Source organism: Oenanthe melanoleuca, chromosome 5 (assembly GCF_029582105.1).
Source record: "Oenanthe melanoleuca isolate GR-GAL-2019-014 chromosome 5, OMel1.0, whole genome shotgun sequence".
Classification (NCBI taxonomy): Eukaryota; Metazoa; Chordata; class Aves; order Passeriformes; family Muscicapidae; genus Oenanthe; species Oenanthe melanoleuca.
Window position 1 is genome coordinate 26,123,787 of NC_079339.1, and position 16,622 is coordinate 26,140,408.

The following is a 16,622-nucleotide window of genomic DNA, read 5'->3' on the forward strand; positions in this document are numbered from 1 at the left end:
TAGCAAGGGGATTTTATAATTAGTCACAGAGTTATTTTTTTTTTATTCCCTGCTAGAATTGGATTTTGGGAATGTTGCTTCATGAATTGCTATTTTTATTTGCAATATGTTACTGTGGTGGAAATGTTAACTACATTATTCAAGCAAGGATTAGACTTTATTTCTTCTTTATTTCCACAGCTGTTTTTCAAAGAGGGAGTCTGTCTCGAAGTTATCTACCTCACCAAATACTGACCAACACTGTAAAGGTGGTACAACAGGGAGGTTGTCACCTGTAGAATACCTTTACAGAAGTGGTAAAGACATTTCTGGGAGTGATGACCTTAATGATGAAAAGGGGATCTCCTTTTCAATCCAGAGGCAGCTAACTGAAAAACAAAAAACATCTTCAATTGAAAATAAAAAAGGAGCAGAGAAAGACTCTAATGATTCAGCTATTATGGCTTATATCAATAAAAATTATAAAAAAATTGAAAAGTTGCATGACAGCCCAGGGCAAGCTGGATTTCAAAACCAAACCTCTAAAAGTTCCTCTCCTGATCTCTTTAAAGAGAAAGATGAGCCTAAAACCTTTATTACAGGGAGAAGAATGACAAAATCAAAGGTGCTAGGAGATTTAAGTCAGCCTGCCAGTAGCAATGTAGCACAAAATAGAGCTCAGGTATCCAATAAAAAGATTAGAATGGATATCAATGGAAAAGGCCACGGGTCTTCTCCAGAAAACTTTCCTAAACAAATTAAGAAAACAGTGTATGGAAACCCACCATCACTGCATCTAAACCAAACAGTCAAGAACTGGAAGAGAGAGGAAAACTCAGTCTTGCCAAGTCATGAGAAATCATCGGTGGAACAGAAAGAATTTCTGATGGCAGCAACATCAGTAGGAAATCTCACTAAGATGAGCTCACAGACACCACTCTCTTATGTTGAAAAAAAGTGGCACAGTGCTGAGATACTAAGTGCTGGAGTGTGTAAGACAGCCACAGATGTGCTGGGGAACTGGCAAGAGGATGATGAAAATGAGATTTCTGATACTGACAGTTCCTATTCTGTAGATTCACTCTCTTGTGCTTATGCAAAAGCTTTACCAGAAAAACTGAAACTGGAAGATTTTGACAGAAATAAATGTCTTGCTAACCCAGAAGATTCTGAGAGTGATGACAGTCAAATGTCTCAAGATTCTCTGATAGAAAAGGAAAATAAAGCCAAAAAGCAAAATACAAGCCAATTTCACAAGTTAAAGGCCCATCATGAGCCAGTTAAGCTTTTCAAAAGCAGAACTGAGAACCATATTTCATCTTTGGTGACATCATATGCATCCCACAGGAGACTGGGAAAGGCTGAAAGAAGCTTTTCTCTGGACAGCTTAGCTGATGGAGAAGAGATGCCAGCAGAAGATCTGGTAGAAGAATCCAAATCTGACTCATCTGATGAAGTACCAGCAGAGATTTTCTGGAAGTTACAAACTCCTAAATTGCCAGCTACACAGATTGAGGAAGACCATGAATCCAAGACCTGCTACAGAGATACAGAAGGGACCAATTGTGATGTGAAGCTGAGCAATTCCTTTTATTTGAACACCAAGCCACAGACTGCTTCCAGTAATTCTTGCAAGCAGCTGCTGAAAGGGGCAAAAGTCTCCTTTGAAGAACAAGAAAGGTCTCTTGACAGAAGACTCTATTATGCAAGTGGAAATCCCTTGCTTACTGATGATGCCTGGTCTTCCTGTGACTCAAAGGTTGACACCAGCAACCCTAGAATAACAGCATCTTCTTCCCATGAAAACTTGGAATTTCAAGATGCTCATCTGTGCTCTTTGAGCAAACCAGAACTTTGGCTAAAGAAAGATGATCTAAAGCAGTCAGCTGCTGAGGTTTCTTTTGTTTCTGGCTCTAAGCAGATCCACAGCATTACTCACAGTCCTCATCTTGTAAACCAAATAAACTCAGTTTTCTCCTCTGACACATTGGAAGTACCTTTACCTGAAACAACAACTGCAAGTGGGACTTCTGAGAGTGCATCATTAAATAAGATTTTTAATGGATGGACAAACTCTAATGAAAATTCTTCCTTGGAATCTCAAAATATAATGTCCTCATTTGTTAGCTCAGTAGGACCAAGTTCCTCTTTTGTTCCTTCTTCAGCAGACCATGATTATTATGAACACTCAAGGTCACAGCATCCTGAACAAGAACGACTGGGTGAATTGTCTACTTACAGGTCTGCTACTGAATGTGCAGGAACATTCAGGTGTTTGGAAAGCACCTCCACTGCAGACTGCCTGTCACTGGTATCTAAGAAAGAGGAGAGCTCTCTCCCCACAACTCATCCAGAGTTGCCAAAAGATCACACTCTGAAAAAACCACCTTTTATCTCTGTGTTGCCCGTGCAAATTGTGGAGCAGGGGAATGGCTGTGCACATGAAGATTTAGAAGATGACTTAGTCCGAAGTTTTTCAAAAGATGAGCTTGACAATGACTACAATAACTTGATGACAAAATCAAGTGGGACAGATTCAGGCAGTGGAAGTGCATCTGTCAGTGCACCTGCTGCTGAGTGTTCTATGGGACTTGCTCATACTATGGCCTCAACACAGACACCTGCAGTAAAACACATCCAATTTGGAAACTGCGGGCAGCTTTTTCCAGTACAAAAAATACCAACGTGTTGTGATGAAGGTTTCTTTCTCAGTGACTTAAACAAGAACTGCTCTCTAGTGAGCAGTTACAAGCTTCAGACTATGGGTGGACAAGGAGCAGAATCAGCTGATACAGAAGAACCCCCCAGGTCTGGGGAGAGTAATCTGGAAACAATGCAAGAAACAGATCATGAGCAAACACCTGCAGAAGTAACAGCAGAGACAGACTTTTCCTCACAGAACACAACATATCAATGTCACCCTTTAGTTGTTGCTGTCAGTGCAAGCTATGACCAGTCTGCAACACCAATAGAGATGCCTCAAAAAGACAGAATCTGTATGGAAATAAGCACAGATAGCTTGGCAGACACTGTGCCAGAGGTGCCTTCGTTCAGTGATCATGAAGAATATGTATCAAAGGATGAAGGCTTGTCTGCACTAAATCATTATGAATTCAAATGCAAACCTGATTCAAAGGATTATTCCCCTGACTGTGCTCTAGCAGACAATCAGACAAGTTGCTTATCCCAGCAAATTTCAGAAAATTATACATTATGCACTGATAACATAAGAGAAGTAAGTAGCAAAAGCAAAGAACACAATGTATTGAATTCTCAGGCTGCTGTTCAGAAAGAATTTTCATCCAAACACAAAACCCCAGTGGTAAATGAAGCCAGTTATTTCCTGTTGAATGTAAATGGGAAAAACACCAAGTCCTTTCCTGCTGCTATTTGTGAGAATACAAATGATTTTCTCCCAGAATCTAATTCAAGCCTATTTTACAAAGTTTCAACAAAAGCTAATCTTTTTCAAAGTGCATCTGAGACTGAAAATTATGATAAACTATTGGAGCATGTCACAATAGTGAAAGGAGATTGTGATGCTACATCTAATCTTACTGTGGAAGTCAGTGTCACAGAAAGTTGTTCTGATGCACATTCTGGCTGCCTTTGCCCAACATGCTCTTCAAAATCAACAGGGCAGAAAAACACTACACATAAGACAACTGATATTTCTGCAGAATTTAATGCCTCTATTCTCTTGGAATCAGAAACACAGAACAAATCTTTAATTGAATCTAGAAAAGAGAAAGAAGCATTTTTTGAAAGTGATTGCCCAGAGGACATCTTTCATGTTGAACATGATAAAAATACAGAGTTGGGAAGGGTATTTGAATGCAACACAAATGCATCAGCTGCCATTTCTCAAGAGGATAGTTCATACAAAAATAAAGAATCCAAATTTTTCAGAAACAAAGAAATGGATACAGAAGAAGCCATGGCTCCTTATCAGAATACAGGGACAGCCAGGGATGAAGAAATAATAAAACAAATCAATAATCCAAGCAACTTAGAAAAAAGTGCATTGGAAAAGTGCATTAAATCCAGACACACTGAAAGTTTACCTGACAGACCAGCAGCCCAAGTCCAAAGTGTAACTGAAGACAGGAGTGGAAAGGATTTGAAAGACATCAGTCTAACTCAGAATCCAAAGAAACCTACTAATATTGCAGCTTGTGAAGTTCTCTGTGAGTTTAATACAAATCTGTGCCTGACACATGAAGAGGTGGACAAAGATGAACTGCAGGAAGCCAGCACAGGGGCAGAACATACTCAGGAATCAAAAGCTCTTGTGCATTCTGGCTGCCAACTTGAAACAAGCAGCTTTGGCCAAAAAGAAAAAAGTGAGAAAATAGAAACAGGTTTTTATTCAACAGAGCTCTCTGTTGTTCCCAAAACCACTTCTTCACCTGTGAGTTCCCACACAACAGATATTATTCAGAATACTTTGGGATTTCTTGATACTTGCAGAAGGCTTTCACAGATGAACAGAAAAACAAAGAATGTAGCTGAAACAGTACTAATCCCAAGGAGGCAAGGAAATATCTCAGCAAAACTTGAAAATGAGGGACAAATAAATTCTAACAATTTAATTGAGCATTGTCTACCAAATTGTTCGCCCCAGGAAGACAAGGTTAATGAATGTGAAGTGAATGGGAGTGAAGAACAAATTACCATGGCAAACACTGAGGAGCTGGTTATTATGAGGCAAGAAGACATATGCACAGAGGAAAATGTTTATTTTAATGAAGAGTCTCCAGCTCTGCATCAGATGTATGGTGACAGAGGGGACGAAGAAGAAATTTTAGATCAGTTTAAGATCCCTGAAAGGTACTTGATGTCTTCTGAAGTAGAACCAAATATACTGTTAGAAAATAACTCAAAATGCCATGACCCCTCTGAAATGAGTGAGGATGGTAATTCAGTGGACTCTGCTACAGAGATAGGAAATGTTGATGCATGTGAATATTCAGTTGATGATAGTGCTGGAATTGACCAACACAGAACTGAACATAAATTTACAAGTGTCGACAGACACAGGTATATGAGTTGCTCTGTGCAATCTCCTGAGCATGGCACTTCAGAAAACTTGAATGTGGCTATAAATAGAAAAAGTTCTGATATTTGTGAATTGGATCAAGTAGGCTCCAGAGCTAAGGAAGAGAAAGTGCAATTGATGAAGCTGGTAGAAATGGCCAAAGCAGATAAACAAAAGCAGATATTTGTAGAAAACATGGAGGAGGTAGAATTAATCTTTTTACAAAACCTGGATGAACTCTTCCCTGAAAACAAAGGCAGCTACCAAACGACCCATGGTGACGGCAGATTAAATGAAATATTAAGAGAAAGCCAATGGATATCTACCAGCTTTTCTGGAAATAATGAAGACATTAGCAAGCAACAAAATCGGCCAGCATCACAGAACTGTACAGAAAAAAACCAAGAACTTCAAGACTCCCCATGCCAGTCTGCTAATTTGCCTTTATATCCTAGAGGAAGTGGTGATTCCCATCTTGTTCAGGATGTTCCCACTGCACTGAAAGGATGTACAAAACTATCTAACAGCAATCTTGGAACTGGAGCTGATCTGCCTTACTACAAAACATTAATGGAGAGTGAGATTGGTGTTGGCACATCAGTTACTGCCAACAAAACAGGAGAAGATGAACATCTTCCAGGTAAAACACAAAGTAAGAGTGTAGCTCTTCTGCAAACCAGGACCATGCAGCAGAGGCAGGAGGAGGAATCCTCTGTATTCAAAAATGGACCTGATTATGCCATATCTGTGCAACCTGTCAATGAGAACAGCTCTTTCACTCCCTACAGTGCAGGTGGTCTTGAGTCTGGAACTCTTGTACTTCAGCAAAGGGCCAAAGGAAGCTCATTTTCCTTGGAAAAATTAGATTCTTCTGAAGATATAATACAAGATATTAATAATGCTTATGAAGAACACAGTATGGATTTAATGGTTAATAAATTATTAAAAGACTGTATTAATTCCATAGAAGATACAGCCCAAGAGGTAAAAGGTACCATTGTGCCTGATTCACTAGTGTTGGATACTTTAAACCTGCTGTCTTCCTCAGAGAAAGAAGTGATGGAAGACATAGGGGTGAGAAAAACCCACTCTTTACTAGAAAGCTCTACCCAAAAAATATTTCAGAATATTAATACAACTCAGAAAGTTCCTCCCTTGGGGGGCTCATCACTGCATGATGAGAAGACATTTTTAAGTGCAAGCTATCCTACAGCAAAGAGTAAATGTGAAAACACAGAGTTTCCTGGTGTAGCTGGGTATCAGCGTGAGCCCACAGAAAACCAGGAACAGGAGGCTTCTGAAGAGTGCTGTGTAAACCAATCAGGCAACACTCTTTCTGAGAAAGATTCAGCCCTTTCAGAAGGCTTGGACAAGTCTCCAAAGGAAAATCCACATTATAGTAAAGACATTCTAAATTATAATAGGAACTTGGGCACTTCTGAATGCTCTTCTGGTCTTCTGAATTGTCCAGCATCATCTGCAGGTAGTTTAATTGTCAGCAATGGAGACAAAGGTAAAAATGATATTGTTCTCTCTGAAGAAACGAAATACTTTGAAAGTGAAGCAACTGATTTGAATGTATCTGCAACTTTTCCTGGTGTTTCTCAAAAAGGAGATGGAAAGGAAACTAATTCTGCAGTTGCAGAGGCCACATATGGTCAGAGTAATAAACTCCCTGAAAAAGTTGTAGGAACAGAGCTAAAGGAGAAAATTGTTCAAGGTTATTTCCAGAACTGTGGTGACATAAAAGAAGATAAAATTGATGAGTTCTCAGAAAACTGCAGTAACACCAATAGTGTAGCAGAATTGGGTCTGCTCACTTTCCAGAGCCAAGGACAGACTGGCCAGGATGAATCAAAGGCTCTTCCATCACACTCTGCAGAAGACACTCCACCTGGGACAACATTTCAAAGCTCCAAGAGCTTCAGTGCTTTTAACACATCTTTACTTGGGGACTCAAAATCTCCAGTATTTAGTCAGCTTGAGGACTCACTTCAGGACAGTTGTTTGACTGAGAAAGCGTCCTGCAATTCTGCAGATGTGTGCTCTGTAAAAGAAGGAAATTTTCCCCAATCATTTGCAAGAGTCAACTACCCAGCCTTAACAGCATTTTCAGAATTTACTTTAACTGCAGATATAGGCCATGGTGAAATTAGCACATGTGATACTTCACATTCAAATATATTGAAACAGTCTCCATTTGCTGTTTTGCAAATGCAAGACACTCAGTCTGATAAAGCTGTGGTATTTGATGAGCCAGTATGTGCTTCAGGAAGTATTTTACTTTCTCTTGCAAAAGAGAACAGGCATTTTCCAATGTCAGACATAGATTGTACTTCATATGAAAATTCTACTTTAGATGAGGGAGCTGCATATGGAAGTAACAGTAAAAAACCTTACAGTGATACAAAAATTGATCAGCATCATTGGGATAAAGTTCCACCACAAGAAGCTTGCAACAAACACATACAGAAAATACCAAATGATGATTCTCTTTTTCTACCATCATTACCTTTTTGGGATACTAGAAGGGCAATTCCTATTAAAGAGGGACAAATGAAAAATATACTTAATGAAAGTAAAGAAGAAATGCATTCGAATAGTGAGTCTGAACATTTTACAGTAAAGACAGAGCAGAGAAAAATATTAAGTAGAGAACCTGCTGAAAAGGAAACTATTGTATCCTCAAATTCTCCAAATGAATTAACAGGCTCAGAAGTTACAATTTTGGAAAACCTATATTCAAGATATGTTCAAGTGGATCCTGAATACACCTGCAATTCATTTAGTCCTGCATATCCCACTTACAGCAGCCCTGATCCCAGGCAACCTTATCACACTGTCATGGGTTTTGAAAGAAACCCTGCAGATCTGCAAGATAATTGTCAGTATGTGCCTGCAGGTGAACAGATAGAACAGGTGCCAGATAGAACAAATACAGATGGTAGAAAAGAAATTTTACTTTGCAAAAATAATTTATGTCCAAACATCGACAGCCCTGCTGCTGATGCTGGGGCAGACACTTGCTCAGCAATGGGAGACACTATAATGAGAAATAATACGCTGAAATCTGGAGGACTCAATTTTTCTGTAAAAAGTAATGAAACAACCTCCATAAAGTTTTTGCCAAAAAACCATGATTTAACTCCTCAAGAATCCAAATTTATGCAATTCAGGAGCAAAAGATCATATTCTACCACACGGAGTACAAAGGGCTGTAAACAAAGTGAAAGACCTTATTTACAAAGTCACAGAGTATCAGCTCCAGCTATTGCTGTTTTCTCTGATACAGAATATACTTTGGAAGCTTCATCTAAGGCAGATCCTGTGTTATATTCTGCATCTAAATCACTGCAAGATTTGAATATGAGTGTAGAGCCTCCATCACCAACTGAAGATGATTTTTATGGAATTGAAAGATTTTCAAAGCAGGAATCAAAGAACTTTCTACAAGTTAAATCTAAACCCAGATTTCAGCAAAAAATAGCACAAACTAAGAAGCTTGCAAGCTGTGATCCCAAAAACTTACAAAATTTTGCAGCAAGAAGCCAAAGTATCCAGTCTTTGAAGGACTGTACTAGTCAATCTCCATCACCCTCACTGTCCACAGCTCGCAGTTCCGTGTGTGCAGAAGCAAATGTCCATTCAAAGAGCAGTTCTGTAGCTCAGTGTAGTGAAGGGAAAGGAGAAGAAGCTGGATACCAGACAGAATCTGATTTATTTTTGCAAGATAATAAAGATGTGATGCATTTTAGATCAAGTGATATCAACCCATACATTCACCCATGGCAACAAGATGGGGCCTGCAAGATTGGCTGGAAACAATATGTTTTTGGAAGTGCAAGTGATGTCTCTTGCAATCAAATTCCTTTGAATGTGGAAAATCGTAAAGTTATGAGGTGTTCCAGTGTAGACAATGGATTGAACTCTCAAAATTCTCCTTTTCGTTCTCATCTAAGTTCATATGCTACAGCAAAGGTTTTGTCAAGCACTTTGAGCAGCATTGAAGGTCTTCAAGAATGGGACAGTGTCAGGCAAGACTTTCAATCAGCATGCTCGAGTGACAGTACCAAGCAGTACAGCAACATATCCTGTGAAACATTGGAAACTAACTCAGAAAACAACACTGCTGAACTTGAGAATCCTTCTGCACAACCTGGTAACTCTTCAATGCAGGTCGATGAAATTGTACTATTATATCCTTCAGAGTCTGAAAAACCTTCCAAAAAACCACCAGGGATTACATGCGAGCAAGGAACACAAACAGCAACTACAGGAAGGTATAAAAGGCAGAGAAGACATCAGAGAAGCTACACAGATGTTTCTGCAAAAAAGGAGGAAACAAACAGAGATCTATTTCATCAACCTTCTTGGACTAGCATGCAGAACCTGTCCATGCATCTGTCACAGCTTCTTCAGAACACTTCTGAGCTGCTGGGAAACCTTTCCCAACAGAGTATTATAGATAATGAGCAGAATGCCAAATTCAACCAAAAAGGAACTGAAGGTGCTGTAAAGGTTATTAGGTCAGATAGCTGTACTCAAACTACAGCAGATGTAGGCACTCAGACTGAGATTTTGGAAAAACCTCAAAGCAAACATGAAGAAAAACAAGTGGAGGCAAAAATGGAAAAGGAATTGAGGACAGCTCATACAGTAAATGTTGATTGGAAAGGAATTGGTGCAGATACAGTAGGAGAGATTCCCAAAAGGAAAGAGGAAACATCCTCTCTTGAAGAAAGAACACAAGAACAAACAGGGATGAAAAACCTGGGCAATTCTGACTTCCATGACAGTCTTGACAGCATTTTGGAAGACTCCTTTATGCATCTGCCTTGTTTACTCAAAACTTCCACCCCTACCTTACTTTCTCAAAAAACATCACTAAATGCACAGCAGAACATTGCTTTTGCTGGTACCAGAGCTTCACCTCTCACATCATCTTTGCCAAGTTCAGGGCAAGATGGTTCTTCATGCACTGTAGTTAGCAGCCCCACTAATAGCACCTCTCAGTCTCCAACGTCTTACACCCAGGATAAAAGATGTGTCAACGAAACAGAGACTCCAGCTGAAAGAAAATTTTGGTACAAAAATACCCTGCTAGTCGACAGGGCCTCTTCCCCTATTCTTACTCTTAGTGCTAGTCCCAGCAGCCAGACTGCTTTTAGCAAGTCTGTCTGCCCTAGTAAGGAACCTCTTGGATACTCCAGTGTTGCTTCAAGTCCCCTTCACACCCAGAGAAAGCTGAGAGCAGGTCCAGAGTTCGGCATGCAACATCATGTGGACAGTTTTTCACAGACAGAAACAGACAGTGAATCAAGCACCTCTAGAGAACACAAGAGCATCAGAAAGAAACCTGGAACTTTCTCAGATAAGAAAGCAGCCAAAGAACTTTTAGGACAGGATGGTTCAAAAGGCTTGGGAGAGCAGCACAGCCTCAGGGTTGACACGCACACCACCATCTGTGCAGAACGGCTGTATCACTCCAGCAGCATGCTGGAGGTGTCAGGCCACAGTGCAGTTGTGACAGGGGATGTCAGAGACCAGGGCTCAGTGGCACATTCTCTTCACTGTATGTATGTTACCAGGGGTGGAAGAGGTTCTTCAGGTGGAACCAGGCACGAAAAGTACACCGGGAATTCTGATACTGCTTTGGTTCGTAACTACCCTTCTCCAAATGCTGACTTACTTTTTAATAAAAAAATTGGTGCTACTTGTTCAAGTAAGACAAATGCTGGCACATCCTCAGAACCTCTGGTAGAAGCATCTTCTCTCCAATTTCATGATTTTTTCTGGAAGAATGAGAACAGCTGTCCTCCCCCACTGTCTGATGCGAGCGATGTGCAGACATCCTTCCGAGAGGACAGCACAGATTCCGTCACTGGAAGCGAATGTGACACTGAGATTCCTCTCAGCAGGAACACGGCTCCTGCAAAGCCACCCAGGCCTCGCAGCTACAGTCTCAGGGACTTACCCATACACAACAAATTCAGCAACTGGTGCGGTGTCAGGAGCAGCCCCCCTCCCCTGTTACTGGGCTTGAGCGGCAGCGTGACCGATTTAAGAAGTCAGGCAGAAAAGAAGCCTCGAAGCTCAAGATCAACAGAAATGGAAGGGAATTACCAGTCCTGTGAGAGCAGGAGCAGAGAGATCAAGAGGCTTCAGAGAGAGCGTGCCCAGATCATGTCCAGCATTCACCTGGACCTGCACCAGCATCCCCTCACAGTGGAACTGACCGAAGCAAAGCTCAATTACGGCATTGGTGAGACAGACGCCCTGCTGAGAGTCCTCCAGAGAGGAGCTGCAGATGAGCCAGGGGCAATTCCAGTGAAGCAGCAACTTTATGAAAGGTAAATTACTTAATGCACTGTTGTTTCAAGTATTTTTGATATACTTCATGCATAACATTTAGTAATGAGCTCTTAATCACTTAGCACCACTGAATGAAGCATATGTGAAGAGATACATTATCAGGTTTATTTTAAAAACTGTTAAGCAATGCGTTTTGGACAAAATTTTGGTGTTACTCCAACAGGGAAAAATTATTTGGTGTAATTCAAATCTAGTATCGCCCCACTCTTACAATTCCTAGCAGCCACAAGAGTTATCACGTGTACCTAGTGATGAAGGAATATATTTAATTGATTTATTGCAATATAAAAATAATTGATGCATCCTATTTATGGAAATACCCCATTCATGCTTCTGTGAATAAATGTTGCTGTATGAATAAACAAAAATAATTTTTAACCTCCCATAAATACACCCAAAAAAAGTTTAAGAAATCAAGATAATTGATTCTTGTGATTGTAGAACTCAGTTTGGGAAACTGTTGCAACAAAAAATTGTGAAGCAGCTACATTAGTCTCCATCCTCAATTTGCCTCTCAGCCATTACTAGCAGTAATCCCAACCCTCTTGTACACTTCCTGCTGTCAGAAAAGCATTTTAGAATTTCTACATCATCTCCCAGCACGTAGACAAAGAGTTATTAGATGGTATTAGATTCCTATAAAAATTTTACATTACAAATCTATCTAATATTTAAGTGCTTTAAAAACTCAGAAAATGTAACTTTGCAGGGTGCATTTTATCTCTCTAATCACGTTTTTCTGACAGACACATGAGAACTATTGAAACTCTGAGGAAGGAAAGAGCAAAAAGGCTACAGAGATACCAAAGAAGCCGAAGCCTGAGTCCCCAAAAACATTTGAGTCTGTCCCAGACTCTGGATGCAAGTCAGAGAGATCTGGATCTCCCCAGCAGACGCCGGGAATATCTGCAAAAGCTGAGAAGAGATGTGGTGGAAAACACCAGGTAGGGCGTTAGAAACCTCTCTTCAGGCCTGGTGTTCATTTACAATGCTCACAATGGGTGCACTGTAATGGTTCTTACTGACATCCGAGACTTCAGGGGCAGAATTCTCAGTGTGGGTGCATTAACCTTTGGGATAGAAAATGCTTTCAGGAAAAACACATGCCTGATTTTAGAAAATATTAATTTAAACCTTGGGTCTAGTTTTATTTCAGTCCATAACAAGTGCCTAATTTAGTTTATGTGTATGATGGATGGGGATAGCCAAGTATTCAGTCTGGACTGATTAAAGACCAATCTGTCTTCTTACTCCTTGTTGTAATTTAGGAATGGTATTCTCTAACTTAGTGCTCCTGCTAAAATCAGTGCTGCTTCCCCTTCCCCTCCAACTGGAGGTACAAAGGGTAAAGATTATGGGTTGAGATAAGAACAATTTGCTGGAAATAGCAGTAAGATAAGAAAAAGAACAGTAACAGCAACAGAATTAATAACAAAAGGTGTAAGAAAAGAAACAATGCAAACTGAAAGCCCCCTGACAATAGACAATATGGGATGGCTCCCTCTGCCACTCTCAGCTGGAAGGAACCCCTTCTCCCCAGAAAAGTCCCTTTCCCCCCCACAGCAATGATGTGAGGTGGTTCAAAATAACCTCTGTGTCCTGGCCATGCCCCCTCCCAGCAAAATTAACCCTGTCCTGGCAGAAACCAGGACACTCCTTCACTACCTTAAAAGCCAGAGAGTTCAGTTTCATTTTAAATACCAGAAAAGCTCTGCTGCACTTCACTATTTAGAATTTCAGTTTCTCATTCCCCAGCATATTCCCCAAATGACTATTGCTTCCTTTGTGGTGAGGAGACAGTTATTTTCCCAACACAATAATCTTGTATGTGATATGCCAAAGCCATAACCTTATATCACATGGAGACCTGATTTAGAAACCACTGTAGTAATCTCAGTAGTAAACTGAACTTGCAATCTGAGTAATTTTCCAAGGCTTATATCTACTTAGCCTTTAGTGAGCAAAGAGAAGCTTTATGGAGGCGGATGTGGTGAGTTTTAATTGTTTTTCTGGCAGGTTTTCCTGTTCTAAATTGAAATAGGATTTTCTCATGGTATTTCGAGTAATTATGTGTGTTTCCCCTTACTTCATTCTTACAGAGTTCAAGAACCAAAAAGAAGAAGTGTTCAGCACCCTTCAGACATTGAACTGTTGCTCCGAGACTATCAGAGGGCACGAGAGGAAACCAAAACTGAAATTGCAAGAGCTAGGGACAAACTTAGGGAGAGAGCAGAGCAAGAAAAAAGGAGGATACGGGAACAAATATTTTCTCAGTTACAGAAGGTGAGCATTATATTGAAAGTACATGTAATCTTGAATTCTCACGATTTTCTTAGTATGTAATTTTTATTTGGTCTTCTAGCATTGAGTAGTTGCATTGGTAAAGTAAAATCTTCAGTCTTTAACAACTGTATTTGATCAGCAAGTTAAGTCATGGGCTTGAGAAGTAGACAAAGGGCAACAAATGGGACTGAAAAGACATCTTTTTATAAAACTTCTTCCTCTTAAAAGCATCTTAGCATTAGTTTGACAGTCTGAACTCTTATATGTGTAGAAAACAGCAAAAGCTGCATTTTCCCAGCCTGCCAAGTTTTACAGGGTCATTCACTCGATGGTTTATATGATCTTAGGCTTTCAAACAAACCTGCTTATTTAATGCTTTCTGTATGGCAGGTTTGTATCAACACTTCTTGAAAGAAACTGGGTTTCTTAAATCCCTCTTTCAACTTTCAGTGCTGGGGTGTTTATTTGGGCTTTTTTTGTTTGCAATACTGTGTTACAGGAAGAAGCAAGACTGAAGACTCTTGCAAGTACAAGCACTTTATGTACAGACTCCAGCCTCAGCCTCTCCTCTGGCCCAACATCTGGTTACAACAGCAGCAATACTGCCACATACACTGCAAATAACTTCAGTAGCCAGGAGGGGCAGGTGAGAAACCACTGCTGGGTGAGACTGGTGTCTCCTGATGCTTCGAGCACAGAGGCTAATGTAAGAACAGAGATGGTTTTGAGATTATTTTAATTCTGTCACAGCTATGAAGCAGGACAAGTTTGCATAGATGGGTGACATGGGGTGAGTGAACTTTTTGTAATTTAATTGCAAAGGACAGTAACATTTATTTTTCAGTTGTTTTTGTTTGTAATTAATAGATAAAAAGTCAGATAGTTGCTACTGCCTATGTAACTATCAGAGATCTGTCAAATTTCTTAGAAACAACAGGCCTTTCCTTGTGATAAATCTGATAACATCTGATATTCTGTGTGCCTCCCTGAAGGATGCATGCATTGACTTGAGTTTCCATGTGTGAAAATGGACTTTCCTGCAGTCACTTTTGAAGTATGCATCCATGCATCCTTACACTTGCTTTGCTAAATTTCCCAAGTCAAAGTATCATTTCATAACTAGGGGAAAGGCAAAGGGGTTGCCTCATGATAAAGAGAGGCTTCCAACCTTGTAAGGCAGATTTGCTACTAATATTCCACTGCCTGTGTAACACAGTTTATTTTTTCCATTTCAAATGAATGCTCCCACTTCTGCACTTTCTTAAATCAGGTTTCTTCTGGAAATACTTTGGTTTCAAGAGACACTCGAGGTCGCTCAGCTGTTAGAAATAGTCAGCTTTTTACATTAGAGCAATTGCACAAGGATTCAACGTTTGGTAAGTAAAACATACATTTGCTTCTTCTGAGTTGTATCCCAAAGCCTAATGAGATTTGTCATTTATGCAAATCAAAATCTAATTTGCAAGGATGTCCCTACCTTTACACTTCAGAAAAATACCACCAACCAGTAGCCAGAGCTTTCTTAGAATTTCTTGAAATATTAAATGGTGATTTGCTTCCTCTGAAGTTGGTCTTTTGATGTGGTAAACATCAAAGTACAGCTTTTTGAGATAATATGAGGATAATATTTTGAATGGAGGAAGGAAGCAAGGAGTGTGGGGCCCAAATCTCCAATGAGTACAAAATTGTGCAATCAAATTCTTATTTTTAGCTTCAAGAGTTAGGCTGTGTATTTTTCATTATCTTATTTTCTTACATGTGGCAATGACCATTAAAATTTCAGTACTGCAAGATATAACTGCAGTGTAATTAACAACACATAGAATGCCTAGGCAAGGGATGTTATCACTCCTTCATTAGGATCAGATGGACTGGGGGCTCCAGTGGAGAGTTTAAGTCCCTACAATTTAAGAATAGTGGTGGAGTTACATTTTAATTTTTTTATTCTTTCTCTGGCTTTTTTATTTCCTGCAGAAGCCAGCGGAATTCAGCCACCTCTTCCTTCAAGTGGCACCAGCTGTAGGTTCACTCATGGATTAACTATTTCTGTCAATTCCTCCTCAACAAAAGGATACCAAGATTTATCCAAACATATCTTAGCTAATGCTACCACTGAGGTAAGTAAAAAAAAACCAGAGTTTTCACTTATTCCTTCTGGAAGTTGTAGCAAAAATGGGTGGGACAAGTCTTGTTCTACATCAGTTACCTATTTGTCAGGTACAGATACACACACTGAACAATTTTTAAGGACGGATAAAAGTGAGCCAGGCTGCAGCCGTGGGGTGCAGAAGAGAGTGTGGGGTGTCAGCTGGAATGCTTGAGTGAAGCTGGTGTCATTTGTCATTGTTTTCTAAGGTAATGGCAGCATGCTCTCACAACCTGAGGAACCTCTACACGTGCCAAGCAGCAGCTGGGTGGAAGTAAGTTCATGGCAGGTCTGTGTAAGGGGAGCCTTTCTCTGTACCTGGTCCCCTTGTGGGCAAGTACCTTTTGTTTGCCTTTGACAGATATCAGTGTACAGAAGAAGAGGTGCAGGTGTACTACAAAGTCTTCCCTTCAGCAACAAGGCATGGATTTCTGGGAGCAGGAGTGATAGAAAGACCTCTTCCCTGTGTGTGGGGACTGGTGAGAGATCCTGGCAAAAGGCACCTCTACGACAGCTCTATCAATACAGCTCGAATACACAAGAAGGTGACCAGCCACATTCACCTAGGTGAGCATCCTCACACTAGCAGATGACAATCACCAACACTTCTGGATGTAGGCAGCCAGGAAGAAAGTTAAAGACATCCTGTTCCATTTCTTCAGGTGTAAATAAACAATTTCATTATTTAATATGGGAGCTTCAACTTTGACTTTTCCAAGGCTGATATTAAACACATCTTGCTGAGAAGTGCAGCTAGAGATAGTGGTTTGAAAGTAAAAAGAAACCTGAGGTGGCTTGAAAAAG

General features: G+C 40.2%; 1 protein-coding gene across 1 annotated transcript in view; it reads left to right on the forward strand.

Moving 5' to 3' along the window:
* Positions 1–16,622, forward strand: part of STARD9 (StAR related lipid transfer domain containing 9) — a 91,575-nt gene that overhangs the window by 70,879 nt on the left and 4,074 nt on the right. The window contains exons 24-31 of the mRNA XM_056492298.1: positions 181–11,367; positions 12,136–12,333; positions 13,489–13,672; positions 14,172–14,318; positions 14,943–15,048; positions 15,647–15,789; positions 16,028–16,092; positions 16,180–16,385. Coding sequence (XP_056348273.1) covers positions 181–11,367; positions 12,136–12,333; positions 13,489–13,672; positions 14,172–14,318; positions 14,943–15,048; positions 15,647–15,789; positions 16,028–16,092; positions 16,180–16,385 — 12,236 coding nt within the window. The remainder of the gene's footprint in view (positions 1–180; positions 11,368–12,135; positions 12,334–13,488; positions 13,673–14,171; positions 14,319–14,942; positions 15,049–15,646; positions 15,790–16,027; positions 16,093–16,179; positions 16,386–16,622) is intronic.